The sequence below is a fragment of the Bufo bufo genome, chromosome 1 (genome assembly GCF_905171765.1).
Source record: "Bufo bufo chromosome 1, aBufBuf1.1, whole genome shotgun sequence".
Taxonomy (NCBI): Eukaryota; Metazoa; Chordata; class Amphibia; order Anura; family Bufonidae; genus Bufo; species Bufo bufo.
In genome coordinates this window covers 601785207-601812482 of record NC_053389.1, presented here as the reverse complement: position 1 = coordinate 601812482, position 27276 = coordinate 601785207, and the positions used below count along the sequence as shown (strand labels likewise).

The 27276-nt window shown below is 43.6% G+C and overlaps 2 protein-coding genes across 9 annotated transcripts in view; both read left to right on the top strand.

Annotated features, from left to right (window-relative positions):
- Positions 1-26438, top strand: part of SBF1 (SET binding factor 1) — a 122194-nt gene extending 95756 nt beyond the window's left edge. For 3 of the 8 annotated variants that reach the window (XM_040413548.1, XM_040413550.1, XM_040413547.1), the window contains 15 exons: positions 346-477; positions 2628-2705; positions 3180-3236; positions 8247-8428; positions 8521-8697; positions 8854-8955; positions 9062-9247; positions 9455-9581; positions 12356-12486; positions 12569-12796; positions 16300-16407; positions 16599-16813; positions 20256-20343; positions 20423-20554; positions 23473-26438. In XM_040413548.1, the coding sequence (XP_040269482.1) occupies positions 346-477; positions 2628-2705; positions 3180-3236; positions 8247-8428; positions 8521-8697; positions 8854-8955; positions 9062-9247; positions 9455-9581; positions 12356-12486; positions 12569-12796; positions 16300-16407; positions 16599-16813; positions 20256-20343; positions 20423-20554; positions 23473-23571 (2042 nt within the window). In that variant the 3' untranslated portion in view covers positions 23572-26438. The remainder of the gene's footprint in view (positions 1-345; positions 478-2627; positions 2706-3179; positions 3237-8246; positions 8429-8520; positions 8698-8853; positions 8956-9061; positions 9248-9454; positions 9582-12355; positions 12487-12568; positions 12797-16299; positions 16408-16598; positions 16814-20255; positions 20344-20422; positions 20555-23472) is intronic. The other 5 variants (XM_040413554.1, XM_040413553.1, XM_040413551.1 and 2 more) reach the window with 2 other exon arrangements.
- Positions 3806-6701, top strand: LOC120985547. Its single transcript, XM_040413555.1, has 2 exons — positions 3806-5365; positions 5489-6701. Coding segments are annotated over exons 1-2 (1047 nt in total). The 5' UTR covers positions 3806-5363; the 3' UTR covers positions 6534-6701.
- Positions 26439-27276: the final 838 nt, after the last annotated feature.

Sequence of the window (27276 nt, the reverse complement as noted above, 5' to 3'; positions counted from 1 at the left end):
TATAATGCATGGTGAACATATTAAAAACAGTGCCCAAAAAGAATGGTGGAGTTGCTGTGTTTTTCACTCCATCACCTCCAAACAATTTAGAAATGTTATGCAATACATTAGCTGTCCCCTAAAATGATGCCATTAAAAATGCAACTTGTTCTGGAAAAAACAGGCCCTCATTTGGTTATGTTGAAAGAAAATGTAAAAAGTTACAGCTTTTGAAATGCAGTGATCAAAACAAAAACAGTTATATTCAGAAGCATTGAAAAAATGATCTCTGGTTTATCTCTTATTTTCCTCTTGACGTTTGACCTGTATTCTGAGAAGTAGTGCTTATCCATTCTCTATCCCCAGGACCATCACAGACAGATTCCACATCGCTGGAGCAGGAAAAATACCTCCAGGCGATCGTGAACTCGATGCCTCGTTACGCAGAAATGAGTGGGAGAAACACACTCAGTGCTTTTCCTTCTGCTCATCTCTATGGTGAGCCGGCTTCCTGTTATAGAGGGAAACAATGTGTTGGCAACAGTTGGAAATTAAAAGTATCTGTTACCGTATGAGCAACTGTGGCGAGGTTCATGTTAAGTGGGTTGGATTTATTAAGGGGGGGGGGGGTATGCAAATTAATTATAAATTTGGCCTAAGCCACCTAATGCTGTGAAATAAGAAATGATTATATAACTCTCCGTTGTCTCCTGCACTGCCACTTTTTTTTTTTTTTACAGCACTAGATGGCATGGGCCAAATTTATAATTAAATTTAACATTCCCTTTTAAAAGGGTTTTCTAAAAAAAATTTAACTGATGACCTATCCTCAGGATAGGTCATCAGTATCTGATTGGTGGGGGTTCTACAACCGGGACGCCCTGATCAGCTGTTTGAAAAGGCACTGGCAGTAGCGCTGCAGCCTTCTCGCAACTTGGCCTCAGCAATATGACGTCACGTTTATCGTACACATGGCCTAGGTGCAGCTCAGCTCGATTGAAGGGAATAGGACTGAACTGTTATACCAAGCACTGCCACTACGGCGCTGTACTTTGTGAGCTGGGAGAAGGCGGTGGCAGTGCCTTTTCAAACAGCTGATCGGTGGGGTTCCTGGATGTCGGACCCCCACCAATCAGATACTGAGGATCCAGAGGATAGGTCATCATTTAAAAAATCTCAGAAAACCCCTTTAATAAGATCACGTTTTTAAATTGATTGCTATCGGTTGGTTTTGTGGTTGTGGCCTTCCTCCTCTGGTTATACAATTTTTATTTTGTTCAGTTTTCATGATAAAAATAGGATTTTATTTGCTGCCTTAGGCCTTTTTAATATTCCTTTCATACCTTTTCCATTTCACACTCAACCCTATACCAGTTATCACTGCTATTCCATTCTCAGCTACTCATTGAAGAATGGTGAGGTAATGGTTGTGTGTACACGTGGCCATAGGCTCGTCTGCCCTTCTTAAAGGGGACCTGTCCTCTCTCTGGACAAGTTTGCTTTAGTAAACAATTGTATTCCCATGAAATAACAATTCTGGAGCATTTTTCTTAACCCTGTACCAATCCTGTTATTCCTCCTAGAAATGTGTGAATAAATTGACAACTGACCAATCAGTGCTGCCAGTGACAGACTGTGTGGACAAATACCCCTCTGACAATTTTTTACATTTCTTAGAGGAATAACAGAGGAACAGCACACAGCAGAGCATTAAGGAAAGATGATCCAGATTTTTTTTTTTTTTTTTTTTTTTTTTTTTTTTTTTACTAAAGCAGACTTGTCAGAAGGGTGGACCGATCCGCTTTAATATGCAAGTTCAGAGATAGGCGGTTTGAGTGTGCCAATGTGCAGTATTGTTGGACATATACACTTAAATATACTACCTCCTCTTGAGGATTTGAATTTAGTGCTTAGTTGACTGAATATACAGTTACACACCTCATTGGACAACACCTCCAGTTTAATTTAGTTTCTATTAAAGGGGTTATGCCATGATTGATAAAAATCAGACAAGCTATATTACATGACAATTTCTATCTAGCAAAGCTACCAGCCCTGTAACTCGTATACATCCAGAGATCTCCCCATTCATTGCGCCAATTGTTCTGCTTGATTCTTTTCAGGCAGCTCAGGGGTGGGTGTCCTTTCTCAGTGGGGGGGATTTTCTACTATAGCTCTTTCTGTAACTGCCAAAGCTTCTAGCAGAAGATATGGCTGTTGCCAGTTGAAAATTTAAACGTGCGACCACCTCGGTGACATTTCTTGTCTGTCCTACCACTGCCATAGTTTTTGCATGATAAGCCACATATGTATTTCTTAGCTCCCTGGCCCCTTATCTGCCACCAGCTCAGTGCTAATGCTACATTAAAAGCCCGTCCAAGCTTATTTTATTTTAGAACAAAAGATGCTCAGCTAATAATAATACTTTGAAATGAGAATTTTATAACGCCTGCAAGGTTGGGATATAATAGGTGGGTTTCAAATGGTTTTGGCTGATATTTCAGGACCCTTCATATGGGTTGAGGACCACTGGTTTAAATTAGATTGAACAGTCAGCCTAGAATCTCTAAGGAGGCCATGACATTAGAGATTGAAGATCTCTATTGAGATGTGCAAATCGTTTATATAAGCTGGTATTTCTGCCGCAGATTCTCCAGACAAACGTCAACCCAAGTTGGGTTCATTGATGAAGCAGGTGATGGGAGGGAAGGATGACATTCGAGGAGGTAGGATTCCCAACGTGTCTGAATGTCATAGGTTTACGCAAAAGATATTTGTCTGTTGTGTGTATGTGTGTATTCTGTTTGATTTAATGACTTTGGATGGGTTTTATTAGCTGTTGTGCTGTATGTCACCACTCATCATTAACAAATTTAATTAAGTACTCATTTACTTTACTTGCTTCTCATTCAGTTTCATAAAACGTCCCCAAGTTCAGTAGCTTCAGGCCTTTTTATATTTATAGAGGTTCTTGCGTTTCATTTGTTTTCTGCTCTTGTGTATGGTTTGCTTTTTTTAATCACACAAAAATGTCTAAACATTGAGCTTGACTCATATTTAATATCGGATCCTTGAAGATTGCAGCTTTCTTGTCGTGTGCTGATCTAACAGTGTTCTGCCTGGCCTCTAATTATGTCCCTTTCGGCCCCAAAAGTTGGTTCTTTCCTCTTGATACAGTTGCCCCTCTCTTCTTAAACCAGGTCATTCAACTCGGGGTATTAAGCACCCCGCAGTGAGACGAGGCTATGCTGAACAAGGTCAGTACAGATATTTTACTGCTATTCCTAGCTTGTTGCCCTGGCCAGTATAGTTGTCCTACTTCCAGAATTTAACCTGTTCATGCCCTTTGTATGAGTGATCAACAAGTCTTGTAATATACCTATCATATCTAATGCCTTTGCATTTCCTCCCATTTCTTGTCAATCTTAGTATACGGCCGCATGGTGCAGCTGTGCTGCACTTGAGACATGGTCGCCAAGAACCGTGTGACTACAAACCGCAGCAGGATTGTATTAACTGATTAGAATGGAATTGTATATTGAGTATCCATTTTTCTCGCTCATATCATTGGGGACTAGGAAGCGACACTAGGCTAGAAAGTGATAGCTCCTCCCCTGCCAGCTATACCCTCCCCAGCCAGGAGAGCGCATATCAGTTTTTAGCTTAGTGTCATAGGAGGCAGACCTCCCTGCATATTGCAGGGTGACTTTTTATTTAATTCTCTTAATTTTTTTTCTTTCTCCTTAGGATGGAAACAGAGTCGCCTAGCCTCTCTGTTTTCCCGGTGTGTGTGTGTATAGCCGGTGTCTGATTCCCTCACCGACCACCCTCCCCCTAAGAAGCCAACGTGGACCAGGGCAGCCTCGCTCCACTGCTTCCCCCCAGCCTAAGAGTCACCCATATCTCCAAGCCCTCTGTTCCAGCTTCCTGTCACCTAGGTGCCAGTGGCTGAAGGGGTGACCCTGCTGGTTCTGCTGGATGGAAGAGGAAGTGGACAGCATCAAGTGGATGAGTATACCTCCTGCCCCCCAACCCCCGGTCCTCAGTGTGCATATCGTGATCCCTCTCACTCTCTGGCACTGTACCTTTTTATTAATACTCCCCGGGGGGCAAGGCTATGTTTATTACACATGGGCCGCCCGCCTATATGTCCGGCGGGCAGCCGCTCTTGCGTGCGCTCCGATGAGTGCTCCATCCCTAATGCTGAAAATAGGGTCTGCTGCGGGCGTCAGCGACTCCGGCCCCGGTCCTACTTCTTCCGGCAGCCGACCGTCATACTCAGCGGTCAGCCGCGGCTCAAATTTAGGCCCCAGCTTCACAGCCGGACAGGCCGCATGCGGTACTTCCTTCTGAGAGGGAAGCGCGGGGCTTCGCTTGGTTGATAAGTCCACTTAGGAGCAGGTCGTCACAGAAGCAGACCAGAGCAGGATGTCATTCCTCCTCTGACGTCTCTGCTTCTCCACCCCCCCTTGAGTCACGCTCGGACATATCCTCCATTCCTGGGGAAGTCCTGTCCGAAGGGGAGATCTGACATGGATTCGGAACAATCTTCTAAGATTGCTTCCATGGTAGATAGCCTAGTAATGGCAGTACGGGACACTTTCCAGGTGCAAGACGACCCTCCCCCCACTAGCCAGGGAGTGTCCCTTCTCCGCTCCAGGCAAACTCCAAAAGTGTTTCCCTTGCATGACGACTTTTCTGTTGTCATTGCCAAGGACTAGGACCACCCAGACGGTCGCTTTGCCCTGTCTAAGCGACTGGATTTACTATATCCCTTCCCGGCTGAGTCCGTGACTAAGGCTTCCCCTCCCAAGGTGGATCCTCCGGTTGCACGTCTAGCCAAAAACACTGCCATTCCTGTAGCCGACTGCTCCTCCCTCCAGGATCCAGTAGACCGTCTGCGTCCCATTTTCGCCTCCACTTGGGTAGCTAAGATGGTCTCTGAATGGGCTCTCAGTTTGCATCAGGGTCTGGCGATGGACCTCCCCCTAGTGGAGCTCCAGTCCCAAGCTCTGCAGATTGCTCAGGCAGGGAAGTACCTTTTGTGAGGCTTCCGGTTTCTCCGGGTTCAACACTTCCGGATGGAGTCCCTTTGATCCGTCCTCGCTTCACTGGACCAGGGAGAATTCCTTTCCTCCATAGACATTCAGGACGTGTACCTACACGTCCCCATCGCCCCGGCACACCAGCGCTTTCTCCGTTTCGCTTTAGGGCCCCATCACTTCTAGTTTGTCGGCCTCCACTTTGGGCTGGCAACAGCACAGCGAGTCTTCACGAAGGTCCTCACTCCCCTACTTGCCCTGCTTCGTTCCAGGGGCATCACCTTGATTCCCTACCTGGACGACATTCTGGTGAAGGCGGCAACCTTGGCTCAGAACGAGGCCATTCTTCGTATCACCTTGGATACCCTCACTCAGTTCGTTTGGCAGGTGAATTTCCAGAAGTCCTCTCTGGGCCCTGCCAGATGACTCGCGTTCCTGGGGAGGACCCTGGACACGGAGGAGGAGGTGATCCGCCTCCCTGTGGACAAACAGCTGGCACTCCAACGGTCAGTTCGTCTGCTTCTTCATCGCAAACGCCCATCTATCTGTTGCTGTATGCAAGTCTTGGGAGCTATGGTCGCTTCCTTCGAGGCTATTCCATTTGCACAATTTCGATCCCGTCCGCTCCAACTGGCGATCCTGGCTTGTTGGGACAAATCTCCAGAGTCCCTGGACCGTCACATTGTTCTGCCCACACGGGTGCATCTAGCTCTCAGGTGGTGGCTCCGGACCCCGACTTTGCAGTCGGGGAAGTCTTTTCTCCCGGTCTTGTGGACGATCATTACCACCGATGCCAGCCTTCAAGGATGGGGAGGAGTCTTCCCTCCCAGGATGGTCCAGGTCTCAATCGGAGTCCAAACTGCCAATCAACATCTTGGAACTCCAGGCCATTCGTCTCTATTGGGCCCCTCTCCTGAGGGGCCAGCCAATATGGATTCAATCAGACAATGCCACGGCTGTGGCTTATATCAACCACCAGGGGGGTACCCGCAGCTCTGCGTTGATGAGGGAGTCGGCAAAAATCCTGAGGAGGGCGGAGTTACATGTCCCAGCTCTTTCAGCACTGTTCATTCCGGGAGTGGAGAACTGGGCGGCGGATTTCCTCAGCCGGACGACTCGACCCGGGAGAATGGTCCCTGCCCCGGAGGTGTTCGAACAGATCTGTCTCCGGTGGGGTCATCCAGAGGTGGACTTGATGGCGTCCAGCTTCAACCACAAACTTCCCACCGTCTTCTCTCGCACAAGAGATCCCAAGGCGTGCGCCGCAGACGCTCTGGTAGCGCCGTGGGACGGGTTTTCTCTAGCGTATGTGTTCCCGCCTCTCCCTCTCCTGCCTCGTGTTCTACGCAGGATCAGGACGGAGGGCGTCCAGGTGATCCTAATCGCCCTGGACTGGCTCCGTCGGGCGTGGTACTCCGACGTCCTCCTCCTCCTAGAGGACGCACCGTGGCCCCTTCCACTCAGGGCCGATCTGCTCTCTCAGGGACCTGCATGCCTTCCACCAGCATTTAGAGTCGCTACGTTTTGACGGCGTGGCTGTTGAAACCACCATTTTAAAACAGCGAGGTTTCCCTGATAGGGTTATTCACACCATGATCAGAGCCAGGAAACCAGCCTCTTCCAAAATTTACTACAGGACTTGGAGGTCCTATCTAGGCTTCTGTGTGAAGCGTAATCTCCCTCCACTACGCATCTCTCTTTCCACTATGCAGAAAAGAGAGAAATATGGTTTGGAATTAAGACTTGCCCTTAGCTCCTTAAAGGGTCAAGTGTCGGCGCTGTCAGTTTTACTTCAGCGCCCTCTGGCTTTAAAAGGCCCGGTTAAAACCTTCCTCCAAGGGGAGGCTCATATTATTCCCCCCTATCGGCCCCCTTGCCTTCTTGGGATCTGAACCTCGTGCTGGGTTCACTCCAATCGGCTCCGTTTGAACCGTTATGCACAGTGTCCCTCCGCTATCTTTCCTGGAAGGATGCATTCCTGGTGGCTATCGCGTCCATCAGGCGTGTCTCAGAGTTGGCAGCACTTTCCTGTAGGGAACCTTTTTTTTAATCCTTCTTCAGGATAAGGCGGTGCTCCGTCCCATACCTGCCTTTCAACCGAACATAGTCTCAGCCTTCCATGTTAACAAGGACATTGTCCTCCCTTCCTTTTGCCCAGCTCCCTCACATCCTAGGGAGCATTTTCTTCACAAGCTTGACGTGGTTCGAACTCTGAGAATCTATCTGTCAATCTCTAGCTCTTTCCGCCGCACGGATGCGTTATTCGTGCTTCCTGACAGTCCTCGTAAGGGATGCGCCGCTTCTAAGGTGACGATTGCCAGGTGGATACGCTTAACAATCACCGTGGCATACCGTTTCTTGGGGCAGGACTCCGCCCCCTGGAATCACGGCCCACTTAACCAGAGCGGTTGGCGCTTCCTGGGCTCGCTTCCATCATGCGTCCAGTTGTGTAAGGCGGCAACGTGGTCTTCCTTACACACGTTCACAAAATTCTACCAGGTGCACTCCCTGGCGTCGGCAGATGCTGCCCTGGGCCGTAAAGTCTTGCAGGCAGCTGTGTCCTGAGCGTCCGCAAGGGCAGTTTTTCCATGGGCGAGTATTGTTTCTTTCCCCGTGGACTGCTTTGGGACGTCCCATGGTCCTGTGTCCCCCAATGATACGAGCGAGAAAAGGAGATTTTTGTGGACTCACCTGTAAAATCTCTTTCTCGCTGAGTTCATTGGGGGACACAGCGCCCACCCATTGTTTTGTCCATTGTTACCGCACATAGTGGTGGTTGGTTATCGGTTGGGGTTCAGTTTTTGTTCGTACCTACTGACGTAGGCGGTGTTCTAACTGGGTTGTCGGTTCTTTTCTGCTACTCCTTCTGATTGGGCACAAACTGATATGCGCTCTCCTGGCTGGGGTGGGTATAGCTGGCAGGGGAGCTATCACTTTCTAGCCTAGTGTCGCCTCCTCGTGGCAGCAAGCAGCTATACCCATGGTCCTGTGTCCACAAAAATCTCCTTTTAAGGGCCATGATCTTTTTGCAGGTTATCACGCGGCTGTTATCAATGCACAAAATACAGAATTCCATTTTAATCCTTGTGCCACTAACGCGTCGTGTCGCTGTACCCTTAGATTTTACAAAAAAATTATTATAAAATTATAATAATTGTCTCCAGGTAAGAAAGATACTGTAAGCTTTATTATTTGCCTTCCTCATCAGCTTCAATGTTCCTGCAGGCAAATGGGGAAGCATGCGTGGCAGTGGAAGACTTAGCTCCTATGGCATGAACTCAGATGTAGGAACTAGACTTGCAGCTAGAGAACTTCTAACTCCTCATCAAAATGGAGGCCCCTCAGAAAGTGCGCTGACCCCCCGCAGAGCTGCTCTGTACATCATTGGTGACAAGTCACAGCTGAAAGTGAGTCTTAGTTTTACTGCACCGTCTGCTTTTTAAGCTAATATATGTGGAATATTCCATGACACATTAATAAAAATCACTCACGTTTTTAGGGGGTGAAGCAGGACCCATTGCAGCAGTGGGAGCTAGTCCCTATTGAACTGTTTGACGTCAGACAAGTTAAAGCTAGTTTCAAAAAACTGATGAAGGCCTGTGTGCCCAGTGCTCCCTCCACAGACCCCAACCTGTCATACCTGCGCACCCTTGAGGAATCTGAGTGGCTTCTACAGGTAAGCCTGATGCACACCATTGTTTTTCTTTCTACTAATGGAGCTTTTTACGTCCTTGTGACCTGCTTTCTTCCTCCGTTTGCTTAGTCTTGTACTTTACACACTTTAGAGGCCACTTGCTTTATCACTAGCTTCACTTACTTTATATATTTTTAGCTACACAAGCTACTGCAAGTCTCTGCGCTGGTTGTAGAGCTGTTGGACAGCGGTTCATCTGTCCTGGTTGGACTTGAGGATGGATGGGATCTTACCACACAGGTAATGAAATGTACAATGTTCATATTTGCATCCAGTTGGTATTGACAATGCTTAGTTCATACATGTGGTGCCTAAACCAAATACTATAATTCCTGCTTAAAATCAGGTGGTGTCTCTGGTTCAGCTCTTGTCTGACCCGTATTATCGAACTATTGAGGGATTTCGACTACTCATCGAAAAGGAATGGCTCTCGTTTGGTCACAGGTTTAGCCATCGTGGTGCACATACAGCCGCCAGCCAGAGTAATGGTATTACTCCTATTTTCCTACAATTTTTGGACTGTGTGCATCAGGTCAGTAAAAATCTACATTTAAGTTATTATGATATATACCATATTTGTTATTTTAGAATATATTGTCAGCACCTCCACCCCCCCCCCCCTCCTATATTTTTCAAAATTTTTATTTAAGGTATTGCTATTCACAGTGCGCCGTGAAACTCGCAATCTGCATACACAAGCAAAGGGAAAAATGACTTTCATTTTACCTGTTCATTCCAGATCCATCTGCAGTTCCCATCTGAGTTTGAATTCAGCCAGTATTACCTGAAGTTTGTGGCTTATCACTATGTGTCGAACCGATTCCGCACCTTCTTACTGGACTCAGATTATGAGAGGATTGAGAAAGGTGAATTATTTAACTCTTTAAAGAAAATCTCTTACCATGACCGTGTAGTGTAATCTGCAGGCAGCGTGTTATAGAGCATGAGGAGCTGAGCAGATTAATATATTGTTTTGTGGGAAAAGATTCAGTAAAACTTTTTAATATTCATTTAAATCTCAGCTTTTTCTGAGCTCAGTAGTCATGTGGGCAGTCCTATCAGTGATTGACAACAATCTACATATACACCTTATGCTGTGAAGGCTCTCAATCACTGATAAGACTGCCCACGTGACTAGTGAGCTAAGAGAGCAGAAATGTAAATGAATAAAGTTTTGCTAAATTATTTCCGATAAAACTGCTGCTGCCCTGACCTGACCTGACAGGTTCTCTTTTAAAGATACAGCTTATTTTGGGCCCTAAGAAGAATTTTTTTTACACTTTGCTTTCATTTTTCTGTCACTGTAGATGTATGAGGGTTTGTTTGTTTTATTTTTTTTGCAGAATGAGTTGTATTATAGCACAGTTTTTTGGGTACATATATATGTTTTAAAAGGGTGAAGGGTAAAAAATATAGCAAATCGGTTGTTTTTAGAGTTTTTTTTACTGCTTACACAGTGGTATACGGTACATGACACTTTATTCTGGGGTCTTTACGATTATGGCAGTAACTAACTTGACAGCTTTTTAATGTTTTACTGCTTTGCATAATAAAAAGTTGAATTTTTTTTTTATGTGTCACCGTATTTCAAGAGCCTTAACTTTTTTACATTTTTAATTGATGTAGCCTTATGAAGCTTGATATTTGTGGGACAAGTTTATCAATTAACTTTAATATTTTAGTGAAGGATGACATGAAACCATTTTTCCATTACAATTGCATTAATAGCTATTACATATTTCTAAAGGTTATACACGTGTTATTGATCTATTTTAAAAAAAAATTTTTTTTTTTTTAAAGAGACCATGTTTCAAAAGAAAAGTAAGTCTTTTCCTTCTCTGTGAGAGTGTTCAGCCAGTCCATTTTAAACTGAAAAAAATATCTTAGTTAAAATTAGGGAAAGAGATGGTAAAACTAGGTTAATCCAATGATACTAATACTTTTCTTCGTAGCTGCAGCCCAAATAAATAACATCGATTTGACAGTCCTAGGAAGGGAAAAGTGAGAGTCTAATAATAAATTAAAAGTAGCCCACTCGGAGGTCAATGGGAAAATAATGTATGTGCTCTGGATGTGTGATTGATTGTATATTTTTTTCCATAAGGGTACTTTCACACTTGCGTTTTTCTTTTCCGGCACTGAGTTACGTCCTAGGGGCTATATACCGGAAAAGAACTGATCAGTTTCATCCCCATGCATTCTGAATGGAGAGAAATCCATTCAGGATGCATCAGGATGTCTTCAGTTCAGTCACTGAACTGCGTTTTGGACGGAGGAAATACCGCAGCATGCTATTAAAAATACCGCAATGTCGGATCCGTCCTTCCGGTCTGCACATCCTTGGTTAGCTAGGTTTTTGTAAATCATTGCAGCCATCTGCAGGCCTGTATTGGAATATAGCAGTGATGGGTATCAAGGATAATCTGTATCAAGCAGGCTCCTGGCTGTCACGGTAAGGTAACAGCTTACCCGATCTAACCCAGGGAAGGCTGTTATGGCCGATCACAGACACATTAGCACCAGGCCTCTGCTGTGTGAAAACCGGCGGCTATGGCGGTTGTCATCTTTAAAGGGAACCTGTCACCTGGATATAGAGCTGAGGAAATGGGCTTCTAGATCGCCGCTAGCACATCCGCAATATACAGTCCCCATAGCTCTCTGTGCTTTTATTGTCAAAAAAACGATTTGATAGATATGTAAATTAACCTTAGATGAGTCCAGCGTGTTCTGACTGAGCCCAGCACCCTCCCTCATCCTCCGAATCTCCTCCTTGCTCCCCAACGTCACAAAGCTAGAGCGCCGTAATCACATGATGCGCGAGCTAGCGCATGCACAGTTCGTTTCCTAAAGCTGATGCCAGCACAGGGAAGGAACGCTATGCCGACACTGCGCATGCGCTAGTTCGCGCATCGTGAGATTACGGCGCTCTAGCTTTGTGACGTCTGGGAGCAAGGAGGAGATTCGGAGTATGTGGTGCGGTGCTGGGCTCTGGAAACATTAGTAGCCTCTTTTACTTTTATATATATATATATATATAAAAAAAAAATGTGATAGAGCACAGAGAGCTATGGGGACTGGGTATTGCGGATGTGCTAGCGGCGATCTAGCAGCCCATGTCCTCAGCTCTATACCCAAAATCCAGATGACAGGTTCGCTTTAAAGTGATGACTTTCACCGTACATGTACGGCAGAGTTCGTCAAGAGATTAAAATGACAGAAGCCCATGAAAGATAAAGTGAAGTTTTGCCAATAGTTGCTAAGCTGTATGATGGATGAAATGATTGGTCTAAGATTTAGTCTGTAGAGGGAGGAAGGGTAAGTGAGTCCGTCTGCCCGTGAAGCCATACTAAATGCCTAGCCATGTGGAGTATCAGCAATGCTTCAGATTTATCTAAATTAAAATCCTCAAATGGAGCCAAACCCCACCCTGGGCTTTTTGACAATAGTTTTCCCTGCTGCACAATTACTTTAAATGGGGTGGTGACTGTGTCAACAGAGAGACAGGTTGCAGAAGTCCAAGGCTAGGTAAGTATTTTTAATGGTTTCCATTTATTATTATTGGGGAGCGACAATGGCTTAACATTCACTTTAACATATATATTTGATATATATCAGCTAATTGATCACATTTTCATTGCAGGGGTCCTGTATGAGGAAAAGGGAGATCGACGTAGCCCTCAGATCTGCCGCTCTGTATGGGAGTATATGGAGCGGATACATAAGAAGAATCCAATGTTCTACAACTACATGTTCTGCCCTGAGGATGGAGAGGTAAGTTATAACACAGCAAAGTGCATTTTATAATGTGTTATTGAGGACAATACTAGATGTGTTTCTTTTGTTACCTCTCTAGGTGCTACGCCCATACAGTTCAGTATGGGGTCTTCGTGTGTGGGATTATTACACCCATGAAGCTCTGAGTGAAGGTCCTTCTTATGACTGGGAGCTTGTTCAGGCACACCGGCATGAGGAACCTGAGAAAAATGACAGCTCTGCCCCCCAGACAAAACGGAAGATCGTTTGGCCATCCTATCATGCACCACAGCGGATACAGCCAGATGCCCTCACCTGCTTGTTAGAGGTGAATTCTTCATTTACCCAGTTATTTTATACACACATTCTGGCTCACATTTACTTATACTGACTAAAAGTAAGACCATTGCACCATTATCACAGCTAACTATTCCTACTTTCCCACTCACTTTTCATAGCCCGAGTGAGTGGTGTAAAAATGTTTGCAAGTTAGCTCTCTTTCCAAAAAGAAAAGAAAGCGGAGACTCTAGTTTTACCAGATGTGAGGTAGGTATCCTTTTAAACAGCCCTTGAGAGAGAATTTAGGATTATAGCGGGGCCAACCATCTGCTGAAAGTTGTTTCGGGGTGAATGCAGAGAAATGGCTTAAAGGGAACTGGACATCTCCATAATGTCCCCCAGACGTCTTCAGTACCTTTTAAATGGGGTTGTGCAACCTGCCTCCCCACTTGGCCAGACCTATAAAATCACATCACTCACCTTTCCCCAAAATGAACATCATAGGCATCATTGCATCCAAAAATGCCCATGCTACTAAGATATAAAAATATGTATCCCATACAGCGAATGGCTTAGCTTATGAGGGTCAGAATATGGCAATGCAAATGAAAAAAAAAATAATAATAATTTTCAGTTATTTTTACTTTTTTTTTTTAAGTACTAAAACACAAACTACATAAATGTGGCATCATTGTAATTGACTAGGAGAAGATAACAGGTCAGTTGTTGTTTTTTTGGGGGGGGAGGACCAAAAACCATAAAAAGGAAACCCTTAAAACTGTGGCAGCATTGTTTTGTTTTTCAGTTTCTTCCCATTTGGAATTTTTTCCAGCTTACCACTGCATTATATGCAATATTCAGTGGTTCTATTACAAAGTACAATTTAGGCTACTTTCACACTCGCGTTTTGTGCGGCTCAGTCATGGACGGATACGTTCAGATAATACAACCGTCTGCATCTGTTCAGAACGGATCCTTTTGTATTATCTTTAATATAGCCAAGACTGATCCGTCTTGAACACCATTGAAAGTCAGTGGAGGACGGAAGCGTTTTCTATTGTGCCCAGATTGTGTCAGTGAAAACGGATCCGTCCTCATTGGCTTACATTGTGTACCAAGACGGATCCATTTGGCTCAGTTTCATCAGACGGACACCAAAACGCTGCAATATATCAGGGGGAGAAAAACAGAACATTAGTGTACATTTTGATCAAATGGCATAAGCCCACTCACCACGTCAAGGCCGCCCCTCAGAGTGGGACACACTCTGAGAATTAAGCGCAGCACCGTGCGGTGACAACGTGGCACTGCCCTAGTAGGTGGCAAGACCCAGGAGTCAAACGGCAACCCTGCTACAGTCATGTGAAAAAATTAGGACACCCTTTGAAAGCATGTGGTTTTTTGTAACATTTTTAATAAATGGTTATTTCATCTCCGTTTCAACAATACAGAGAGATTAAAGTAATCCAACTAAACAAAGAAAACTGAAGAAAAGTCTTTTCAAGATCTTCTGTAAATGTCATTCTACAAAAATGCCTATTCTAACTGAGGAAAAAGATAGGACACCCTCACATGTATTCCCTCTTAAATTGGCTCAGATCTCACACAGGTATATCACACCAGGTGCACATAATTAGTAGATCGTTACTCTGCATGTTGAATGAGGCTTGCCCTATTTAAACCTCAGACATTTAGTTTGGTGTGCTCCTGACTGTTGAAGTGAGAGTGAGCACCATGGTGAGAGCAAAAGAGCTGTCAGAGGACTTCAGAAAAAAGATTGTAGCAGCCTATGAGTCTGGGAAGGGATTTAAAAAGATCTCAAAAGATTTTGAAATCAGCCATTCCACTGTCCGGAAGATAGTCTACAAGTGGAGGGCTTTCAAAACAACTGCCAACATGCCCAGGACTGGTCGCCCCAGCAAGTTCACCCCAAGAGCAGACCGCAAGATGCTAAAAGAGGTATCCAAAAACCCTAAAGTGTCATCTCGAGAACTACAGCAGGCTCTGGCTACTGTTGATGTAGAAGTACATGCCTCTACAATCAGAAAGAGACTGTACAAGTTTAACTTGCATGGGAGGTGTGCAAGGAGGAAACCTTTGCTTTCCAAGAGAAACATCGAGGCCAGACTGACATTTGCCAGCGATAAAGTTGACAAAGACCAGGACTTCTGGAATAATGTTCTTTGGACAGATGAGTCCAAAATTGAATTATTTAGACACAACAGCAGAGGACATGTTTGGCGTAAACCAAACACAGCATTCCAAGAAAAGAACCTCATACCAACTGTGAAGCATGGAGGTGGAAGTGTCATGGTTTGGGGCTGCTTTGCTGCAGCAGGACCTGGTCAGCTCACCATCATAGAATCCACGATGAATTCTACTGTGTATCAGAAGGTGCTTGAAGAACATGTGAGACCATCAGTTAGAAAATTAAAGCTGAAGCGGAACTGGACCATGCAACATGACAATGACCCAAAACATACTAGTAAATCAACCAAAGATTGGCTGAAAAAGAAGAAATGGAGAGTCCTGGAATGGCCAAGTCAAAGTCCAGATTTGAATCCCATTGAGATGCTGTGGGGTGACTTGAAAAGGGCTGTACGTGCAAGAAACCCCTCAAACATCTCACAGCTGAAAAAGTTCTGCATTGAGGAGTGGGGTAAAATTTCCTCAGACCGATGTCGAAGACTGGTAGATGGCTACAAGAACCGTCTCACTGCAGTTATTTCAGCCAAAGGAGGTAACGCTCGCTATTAGGGGCAAGGGTGTCCTATCTTTTTCCTCAGTTAGAATAGGCATTTTTGTAGAATGACATTTACAGAAGATCTTGAAAAGACTTTTCTTCCGTTTTCTTTGTTTAGTCGGATTACTTTAATCTCTCTGTATTGTTGAAACGGAGATGAAATAACCATTTATTAAAAATGTTACAAAAAACCACATGCTTTCAAAGGGTGTCCTAATTTTTTCACAAGACTGTATATGACAATGCCACCCACGGCAGCGTTTTGGTGTCAGTCTCCAAAGCGGAATGGAGACTGAACTGATGCAAACTGACGCATTCTGAGCGGATCCTTTTCTATTCAGAATGCATTAGAATGCAAACTGATCCGTTTTGGAGCCCTGAACGAATCTCGCAAACGGAAAGCCAAAACGCTAGTGTGAAGATAGTCTTATCCTGCAAAAAGACAAGCGCTCATGTGGCTATGTGAGTGAAAAAATAAAAGTTACAGTTCAGTAAAAGGCAGGGAGTGAAAAACAAAAATGGAAAATTGTTTGGTAATGCAGTGGTTAACCATAATGCTGTACATTTTCTTTATTCACTTTGGAGGAGATTTATCAAACTGGTCTAAAGTAGAATTCCACCCTTTATTTTTGACAGCTCCTTTGGAAAACGAAAGCAGGAATCTGATTGGTTGCTATGGGCAACTAAGCCAGTTCTACTTTACACCAGTTTGATAAATCTCCCCCTTTGTGTTTCCTTATATATGTGTCTTTTGGTCATGGTATCAGTGCAGCAGACCAAGGAAAAAAATATTACCATTACTTTCATAGGAGTTACAAAATCTAGAGATGGATTTGCGACCTGTTCCTGAAAGATGGAAGGAATCATGGGATAAAGTAAAGGCTGTCCACAGGACAGAGGTCCGCCATGAGAGTCGGGTGAGTCTGTACTATGATTTTTTTTCTTTTTTTCCCCTCTTATCTGCAAATTAAAGTGTCATCTTTAGGGGTATATGATGCAGTTTATTTTGTGCTTGTTATAATAGAGACTTAAGCTAAAGTTATTCAATTGGTTACCTGCTTGTATGTAATAAAATTCCTTTCATCTAAAGTTTAACTTTATCCTACAGAAATCCAGTGCTTTGCTGATGTCATCAAGTGTATCCTCGCAGCGGCAATCATTGGGCATTTACCTGCAGGAGAGTGGTGTAGGGTCTACACTAAATTTGAGCCTGGAGAGTGGTCCTAGCACAACAAGCACTCCCACTGGTGCCGGGAAACTTGGAGCACGAAACAGCACTAGTACCTTATATAATCAGTTCAACACTGCAGAAAGAGAAAACCGGTAACAGTACACCTTTGTGTAGTCCTGTAGCATCTTAAAGCATAACCCTGCTTTTAACAAAGTTTCACACAGCAGTCTGCTGAAAAAGTGGAGTAACTACAAATCCTTTGCTCCACTATTTTACTAAGGCTATATTCATGCTACATTAACACCCACTTTCTCAATGATGCCTTTGTGAAAAATGGCCGTCTTCAATTAAATGAGGGCTGTTGTGCCATGAAAACGGCCAAAATAGGACATGTCCTATTTTTTGATGTCCGTTATTCATGGCCCATTGAAACAGCTGTGTGAACTGTGAATAGAACCATAGACTGCAATGGTTCTATTCTATAAAACCGACGTTTTTCACTGGAGTGTGAATTTGAGTTTGTTAAAGGGAACCTGTCATCAACTTTATGCTGACTTCACTGAGGGCAACATAAAATAATGTGACATATAATAATTCATGAATAACCATGACTCTTCTAATGTAGATTTGACTCTTTTTCCAGGCCTAGTCTGCAATGTTTTTTATGTTGGTTCTCGGCAACCACTTACTTTTAACTTCTAAATGACAGACCGCTGAAATCAACTCACCTGTCTGTACTTTATGCTGCCGTTAGTATGTTTTCTCTCTTTAGGGATACTTTTAGCTAGCTGCACCTCTGTATTACCAAGTTACATGACATTTTATGTTAATGTTAAAATTTAAATGTTTGTAAATTGTTGGTAACAAAAAAGGTATTTTTGTTTACCTAGCTGAATGTGATTGAGATGTCGGAAGAGAGCACCAGTTGGGACTTTTACCATTTGGTAGAAAAAAGAAGCAATGACACTATAATCCTTAGCAAAATGCTGAGTAATGTTGTTTAGTCGCCACAGCTGTATTGCTAAAATCTTGTAATGAACAGCTCCAGTGCATCGCGTTGAGCCCTGATATTCAGAAGCTCATTGCTCTCCTGGCCCACTTACCACTGATTGCAGTAGGAAATAAAACTATCAATCAGCAGCAGGAGAGCCAGGAGCTTATGAGTAATAGGACTCCTTGTCATGCAATCGAGCCGTTAGAACCTAGCAGCATAAAACTGGTGACAGATTCCCTTTAATGTGATGGGCATCCAAGCAGAAAATGTTAAGCTCCTATGCACTTCATTCAAATATTACCATATTTTTCGCCCAATAAGACACCTGCCCATAAAACGCACCTAGGTTTTAGAGAAGGAAAGTAAAAATAGAAATGTATTTTTCATTAGACCATAGATCACAGCCCCAATGTTAATAAGACCCTAATCAGACTTCATATCGGACCCCCAATGTTTATAAGAACCACAGTCACACCTCAGATCAGACACCCCCCATGTGAAAAAGACCCCATTTAGACCATACCTCAGACCTTCAATGTGAATGACCCCCAATCAGACCCCCAATGTGAATGACCTCCATTCAGACAAAAAAACAAAACTTGCCTCTCCTGCTCCAGATGCGCTACCGCCACTCCTAACATCCAGTGCTCTTCCTACTGGACTGTGCTGCGACCCGACATTGCACAGCACGAGGTCACGGAGCGCAGACATCCTCACACTGTTTGCAGGTCACAGCACAGCGTGAGGAGCCTGCAGGAGAAGACTAGGAAGCGGTGAATACAGAGCCCGGAGGGCGCACAATTCACCACTTCCTGGTCCTACTGTACTAATGAGTGCTTCCATAAAGGAAGCACTCATTAGTATTCACCCGACTTTGGGGGAAAAAAGTGTCTTAGGATGAAAAATACCATACATATATCACAGAAAACACATTTTTTTTTAATTATTTAAAAATATTTTTCTCTGTCTCAATATTGCTGCTACATCTTTTGTTTAGGTGTTCTTTTATTTTTTTAATTTTTTTTTAGGTTAAGTGGGTATTCTAAAATCAAATCAATTCTACAGCAGGGGGCGCCGTAACAAGCATATCACAGTAATATTGAGACACAGAATCTATTTCAAAATTGAAACATTGTTTTGGATCTAACAGAGAAATGTAATTCTTACATGTGAGGCAGTCCCTTTAGGAAATTGATGCACTGTTTGTGGGTTTTTATTGCTGAGGCCATGCAATACAGAGATGCTGCCCTCATCAGCCGGTTGATGACGTTCTTAAAGGGGTTCTCCGGGAATAATGAAAATAATTAAATATTACTTTATTATAAATATATTCCCAAATACCTTTCATTAGTTATGTCTCGTTTTGTCTGCGGAGCTATCATTAGGAAAAATAAAACAGCTGCTGTCCTATTAGTACACACAAAACCTGACCTGTCCTAATCATACAGCAGGACAAGGTACTTCAGGACACTGAACTAAAGAGCTGCCTCATCCTCCTCTCTGCTTGTCAGGGATTATGATCCTGAATACAGTTTAATATGATCTTCAGTTGAATCTCTGTAGGAATGGAGGAAACATGAAGTACAGAGAAGAAGGTGGGGGGGGGGGGGGGGGTATAATGAGCAGCAGCTTTTGTATGCAGTCTCCATTACCACAGTCTGTGCTGTTCGTCCTCTACGTACTTTGTCTCCTCATGAACTCCATTCCTACAGAGATTCAGCTGAAGGTCATATTAAACTGTATTCAGGATCATAATCCCTGACAAGCAGAGCAGAGAGGAGGATGAGGCAGCTCTTTACCTCAGTGTTCTGAAATTACTTGTCCTCCTGTGTGATTAGGACGGCGGCCATTTTATTTCTCCTAATGATTGCTCCTCAGGCATAACAAGTCACTATAACTAATGAAAGGTATTTGGAAATATATTTATAATAAAATAATATTTGAAAGTATTTTAAAAAAATTTTTTATTCCCGGAGAACCCTTATAAATTAGACCCTCCCCTATTAACTTTAGAATGCCCCTTACAAGATATTTGAAATGGGTTTTCTAACCAGACCACCCATTTTTCTGTATCACGTTTATTCTGATGTCATTTCCTTGGAAACAAGTGGGACTATACCATGTAAAGTACCGTACGTTATAGTCTAACTGATATTGTGAACCCTCGGTTTAAGAGGTTCAGAAATCTCCATATTCAGATTATGGGGCATGTCGCTCCATAAATATCAGTGTGAACACATACTTTAAAGATGCAAAAATCTTACATTAAGCCATATGGCCACAGCCCTTTACCTTCCTCTGTTGGTCCCAATTTGCAGACCACCACCAGTCCTGTCTTCTGACATGTCCCAATAAAATCTAAAGATCTTTAAAAGTGAACCCATGATGTAATTGTTTCCAATATTGAACAGTTATAGGTTAGCACTGTAGAATTGTTGCATGCAGACTTTCTTATAAAATGACCACAGTGACTTAATCTTTGTCTTGAATTGAGGTTTAGCAAATATGGTGGATGCAGATTATTTTCGGATGATTTTATTAATACCTTTTTAGTCATAAATTAGGCTGTGATGTGAACATATTTTACTATATTGTTTCAGATCATACGAGGGAATTTTGTTTAAGAAAGGTGCATTTATGAAACCCTGGAAACCTCGCTGGTTTGTGTTGGACAAGACTAAGCATCAGGTAACAGGTTTATATCCATATCAAAGGACTTTATTTGGCTGCACTTTGCTTTACTTAAAATAATTTTTCTCCTTATTAGTTAAGGTATTATGAGAGCCGTACTGACACTGAATGTAAAGGGGTGATTGACCTGGCAGAGGTAGAGTCCATATCTGCTGGTACACCAACAATGGGTGCTCCCAAGAATGTGGATGAAAGAGCATTTTTTGATGTAAGTATTGACTTGTTTTCTCTCACATGACTTAAGTAAATGTCCACTTTTAGTACAGTTTCATTTTTAGGTCTAAAATGTATTTCTTTTTAATACAGTATATTGGATTCAACGTTCAGTTCTCCTGGTGCAGGGTGCTATATTCCCTCTTACTTTCTTCACATAACTATAGTGTTAAAGTATACCCAACATTTAGAACAAGTTTATTAAAAACTATTAAAAATTCCACATCATTTTTGTAATACTTTTTTTTTTTTTTTTTTACCAAGAGTTGTCTGTAGTTCTTTGGAATCCGTGCACTCGTACACCTCTGATATGTTAGTGGTATACAGATTCCACTGTACTGCAGTTATAGAGGCTGCAGTGAATGCTGTACTGGCAGGAGCACACATTGCTGCACCTGCTTGTACCAGCTCTGCTCAAGGGGCTTTAGCGGAGTGGGCACTGGCAGGAGCAATGATGTACTATGCAGAGTTCCTGCCTGCACCCACTCGCCCCGCTAAAAGTTCTGCATAGCACGTTGTTGCAGGAGACCCTGTACCAAGTATGCACAGGGCAGGAGGAAGTGTAAGGCCTCATGCACACGACCGTTGTGTGTATCCGTGGCCGTTGTGCCGTTTTCATTTTTTTTTCGCAGACCCGTTGACTTTCAATGGGTCCGTGGAAAAATCGGAAAATGCACCGTTTTGCAGCCGCATCCGTGATCCGTGTCCGTCAAAAAAATATGACCTGTCCTATTTTTTTGACGGACAACGGTTCACGGACCCATTCAAGTCAATGGGTCCGTGAAAGAACACGGATGCACACAAGATTGGCATCTGCGTCCGTGCTCTGTAGGTTACTTTCATACAGACGGATCCGAAGATCCGTCTGCATAAAAGCTTTTTTAGAGCTGAGTTTTCACTTCGTGAAAACTCAGAACCGACAGTATATTCTAACACAGAGGCGTTCCCATAGTGATTGGGACGCTTCTAGTTAGAATATACTACGAACTGTGTACATGACTGCTGCCTGGCAGCACCCGATCTCTTACAGGGGGCTGTGATCCGCACAATTAACCCCTCAGGTGCTGCACCTGAGGGGTTAATTGTGCATATCATAGCCCCCTATAAGAGATCAGGGGCTGCCAGGCAGGAGGGGGCAGACCCCCCTCCCTCCCCAGTTTTAATTTCATTGGTGGCCAGTGCAGCCCACCCCCCCTCCCTCTATTGTATTAATTTCATTGGTGGCCAGTGTGCGGCCCCCCCTCCGTCCCTCTATTGTATTATCATTGGTGGCCAGTGTGCGCCCCCGGCCCCCCCTCTATTGTTTTAATATCATTGGTGGCCAGTGTGCGCCCCCCCTCTATTTTTTTTTATATCATTGGTGGCCAGTGTGCGGCCTCCCCTCTTCCCCCCCCCCCCCCCCCCGATCATTGGTGTCAGCGGAGAGTTCCGATATCGGAGTCCCAGTTTAATCACTGGGGCTCTGATCGGTAACCATGGCAACCAGGACACTACTGTAGTCCTGGTTGACATGGTTACTTAGCAATATTAGAAGCATCATCCTTACCTGCTGCGCTGTCTGTGACCGGCCGGGAGCTCCTCCTACTGGTAAGTGACAGATCATTAAGCAATGCGCCGCACAGACCTGTCACTTACCAGTAGGAGGAGCTCCCTGCCACCAATGATCGGAGGGGAGGCCGCACACTGGCCACCAATGATATTAAAACAATAGAGGTGGGGGCGCATACTGGCCACCAATGATAATACAATAGAGGGAGGTGGGGGCGCACACTGGCCACCAATGATAATACAATAGAGGGAGGGGGGGCGCACACTGGCCACCAATGATATTCAAACTGGGGAGGGAGGGGGGTCTGCTGCCTGGCAGCCCCTGATCTCTTACAGGGGGCTATGATGAGCACAATTAACCCCTTCAGGTGCGGCACCTGAGGGGTTAATTGTGCTGATCACAGCCCCCTGTAAGAGATCAGGGGCTGCCAGGCAGCAGGGGGCAGTCATGTACACAGTTCGTAGGATATTCTAACTTGAAGCGTCCCCATCACCATGGGAACGCCTCTGTGTTAGAATATACTGTCGGATATGAGTTTCACGATCTAACTCAAATCCGATGGTATATTCTAACATAGAGGCGTTCCCATGGTGATGGGGACGCTTCAAGTTAAAATATACCATCGGATTGGAGAAAACTCAGATCCTATGGTATATTAACTCCTGACTTTACATTGAAAGTCAATGGGGGACGGATCCGTTTGCAATTGCACCATATTGTGTCAACGTCAAATGGATCCGTCCCCATTGACTTGCATTGTAAGTCAGGACGGATCTGTTTGGCTCTGCACGGCCAGGCGGACACCAAAACGACTTTTTTTTTCATGTCCGTGGATCCTCCAAAAATCAAGGAAGACCCACGGACGAAAAAACGGTCACGGATCACGGACCAACGGAACCCCGTTTTGCGGACCGTGAAAAAATACTGTCGTGTGCATGAGGCCTAATCCGTACACCACCAAGTGGGAGTGTACAAATTACATTCTAAGTAATCCAGTAGAAAAAAATTAATTCTGTAGTTTAGTTTAGAAAAGTTTTTTAATAAGTTTCTAAAAGATTTATGAAAGCAAAATTCTGGCTGCCTGCAGCAGTCCCTATTGGGAGCTTATCAAAGAAAAAATTATTCTTGAGGTTAGACCGCTTTTAGCAGTGTGCCCCCTTTAGTGGGGCTGTGGGTAGTCAGAATCTTATCCTATAAATCGAAGACTGTGTTAAGGGAAGCAAAGATAAATTCTGACTGCGCAGAGAATTTTGGACCTACTGTATGTTGATTAAGTAGTGTTCAGAGGTGGACATTCACTTTAAATGATCCAAATTCCAACCTAGATAAGTCTTCATACTATTTGTAACTTTTCTCCTTTTCAGCTGAAGACAACTCGCCGAGTATATAACTTCTGTGCCCAAGACACTTCACAGGCTCAGCAGTGGATTGACCGAATCCAGAGCTGCCTGTCTGACGCATGAAACTTCAGGGATGGTGTTAAAAAAAACTGCACCACTGAACAAACTGTAACATGGGGGTACCACATGGCAGCCTACAGCTAAATCCTGTTAAACCCACAACAAGCTGTTTCTTTCCAGACTTTTCTGGAAGCTAAAGCACCTTAGCTTTTTGTTCTTCTTTGATTAGTAATGCTCGTTGATTATGCAGTTATGGTCTGTGAACCCTACTACATGCTGCTCACTGGGAACCAATGAAAATGAGAACAACTAGTTGTGGACCTTCAGAAGCTGCGCTGAACATATAAAATGTTATGATCTGGCGTTTTTAAGAGAAGCTGTGGACTCGGCCTCATGAGTTGCAGGCAGGTTTTTACGTGGCTGGGTGGCTTCATGTCATTCATGAAGCTCTGCTAAACTGATCTCTGGGAAGGTTTTGCACCTGTTTGGTATTTTAAATGCTTACTTGTGAGTTGTCATTCAGTTGAATTGTCATATTTTAAATTATTTTATAAAGGTGAGGAGCTTGGCAATGGGACCTAGGAGTCCTAGAAAGATGTGAATGCGGAAAGTAACCAGATCCAACAGTAAGAGTTGAAGCCGTGAGATTACATAATGAAAACTTCAACGTAGTTCACATTAAACATGAATGTCCTGTTTTACATACATCACAGCCATTTTATCATACTCTTTAGCTGTAAGTGGGCTCCACAATGGTGTATGTCCAGACTATGGGCTCTGGCTGAAGAATTTAGAAGAGCAGGTTAAAACCACTAAGGATTCTACTACTACTTCAGTGTCATAGGATTTTGCTTGTTTAACACTCCATTGTATATACTGTAGTGAGAAGGGAGAAGACCCTTGTAAAAAACAATGTTCCTGAGTAATATAAATTTACACAGTCCAAAACGTTTGAAAATGAGCCACAAGGAATTCTGGACCACACAAGAAATAAGGAACCAATTGGCTTCAGCAGCTGGTTGGTCTGTGTGCACTTTGGAGGAGAGGAGCGCACCTTGTGCTCATAGTCTGTACCATTTGGAGTAACAGGAGAATTTGTTAAAATTTGCTAATGGTATTTTAACTGTGATTATTGTACGCCACTTAATTATTATTATTGTATATTATTGTATATAGAAGAATGTCCACCTCAACAAGAGACTTTGGAGATATGTGATAACTTGAGGAAGTGGTGATTTATTTTTTAACCCTTCCACTGCAGAACAGCATTTGTTAAGGTGGTGGCTGGAATGCATTTTCTTTATTGTGCAGCAATGTCACCTCTGCCTCACCCATTACAGTCAAAGCCGCACATTAGATGGGACTGAATTCATATTAAAAAATTTATTTACACATTGTTTATACACTTAGCACCAAATGCCCAGTTCCAATGATCATAAGTCAGAGCTTATGGGAGACTGAATGTCAGCAATGATGTATGGATATGTGGGACTCATTCCTCCATTTTACACACTGTCTTACGGAGTTGGTTGCTGTTTATCGGTGTACCGTTATGGCCACATTAAAGCACATGTCCATGCAAACTCTACAATAAGAATGTCCTGAACATGAAGCTGATGTTTGCCAATGCTGCTATTTGTACATCCCTATATAAATGTCTCCATTATTTTGTTAGCAATATTCATCCCATAGAAATCTGTGCCGGATTTTCACAAGAAGGGTATGGTCATGTTTTGGGACACATACCCTGCATGGCGGTATGCTTACTTTGAAACTGAATTTAGAGATGACAGACTCCCTTTAATATTCCACTACTCCCCCTCTTCTGGTTGTATAGTTCAAAGGACAACCTATTGCTTTATACATGTTGCGCGGCTTTTAAAATAATTTTTTATTAGACCTGATCATTGTAGATTGACTTTACATACTTTAACTATGGAGCCATAAAGCCAGTTCTGTCTGTGCTCCAGTTTATAGTGATTTCACCATGAATATGTTAGTGCACAAATGATTGCTATGGGATGGCTGTGACTGTCTCTCAGTTGATTTTCCATGTCTTTGAACAGTTTTTCACTCAGAGTACTATTCGGGTTTGGATTAAGGTTCACTAACCTGCTGTTTTTGGCTGGTGTGCCCCAGTCCTCCCCTGACAGATTATGCTGATTGAGAGAATAATCACTTTTGTTCTCTGAGGAAATGTCGCAGCTAGGGGCATCTTTCTTGGCCAAACCGTATGTATATGTCAATGGGGTGGGGTTCCAGGTGGGATAGGCGTCATCTGGCAGCTTTTGAAGGTGTGTGGGCCCCTTTAGTATACTGTACATCTGTGTCTTAAGCCAATTTTGACCAGTGAACTATTTTTCTAGATAACCATTATTGCTGGAGCAGAAAAGTCATCTCAGTGCAATGTAAATATCTATACCTATTAAGTTTAGGGCTTGAATATCATTAAGCTGTCTAGATGTATGAAAGATAGTGTGATAAATGCCAAATCCCTAAGTTTCTATACAATGCCCCTTGGCTGTCTTTATGTCTTAGTCCCTCTCACCTAAAAAGGTTCCATCACTGAATAGTATTACATAAGTAGTTTTGTTACAGATCAAGCAGCATGTGCCAGTATTATGTCTAAAATTACTTCCATGACACTTAAGAAAACTTCCTTAAGCCTGTTTTTGCAGTGAAAGGGTTAATGGGCATCACATTCCTTCATGTCTCTGAGTAAAAGAAGCTTAAACTGCTCAGTAACTGTGGCCATTTTAATTGATGAATGCTTTGTACATAATACAATTCTCAGGCTGAACTTCCCTGTTTTTGTAGAATACATCAGTTCTTGTACATTGTGTCAAACATACAGTTCTTGGGTTGTGCCTAGATATATGGAAACAGGAATATATCCAGACAAATAAATGAAACTAACAACTGTTTAAAAAGATGTGACATTTGTTCCTGACAACTGAGGATGCCTTGCTACAGGAGACCAGCGCACTTTTCGCTCTTAGCATGCTGCTCTGGCTCCAAAAGAGTGACCAGACACCCATGGAGAGAGGAACACCTGTCTTAGGCCTCATGCACATGGCCGTTGCCCAACAGTGGCCGTATTGCGGGCCGCAAACAGCGGGTCCGCAATACATGGGCACTGGCCGTGCACACCCTGCATCACAGATGCGGACCCATTCACTTGAATAGGTCCGCAATCCGGAAGGTCTGTGCAGAACGGAGGCAAGGAACCCCATGGAAGCACTACGGAGTGCTTCCGTGAGGTTTCTGTCCATGACTCCACACCGCAAAAAAGTAGTGCATGTGCTACTTTTTTTGTGGTGCGGATTGTGGACCCCATTCAAGTAATTTGCGGTCTGCAGCATGGGCCTGGCTGGCACACGCCGCATTACACGTGGTCATGCAGCTTCGATAACTGATCCCCCAAGTTGGCCTGGTCAGAATCAGTCAAGACAGCTGGGGCCACTGTCTCATAGTTCAGTTCTCCTGAACTAGGTATTGATGGCCTTCTGAGCATAGGCTTACATCATAACTGTGATAGCCATGTGCACTCATATACATAGTCTTCTAACGTTCACAACAGAAATGTTTTAATTATTCAAATAAAACAATAGCTAATTTTGGGGAGGCCAGCTACAAAAAACTGCGGAGCCTCATGTAAGAGTCTCAACACAGCAATCCAAAGTGCAAAGCTCCAAAGAAATAGGATGTTGATAATGTATAAAATGAAATAAATGATGAATAGTATTTGTGCTAATTAGGTGTTTCTCC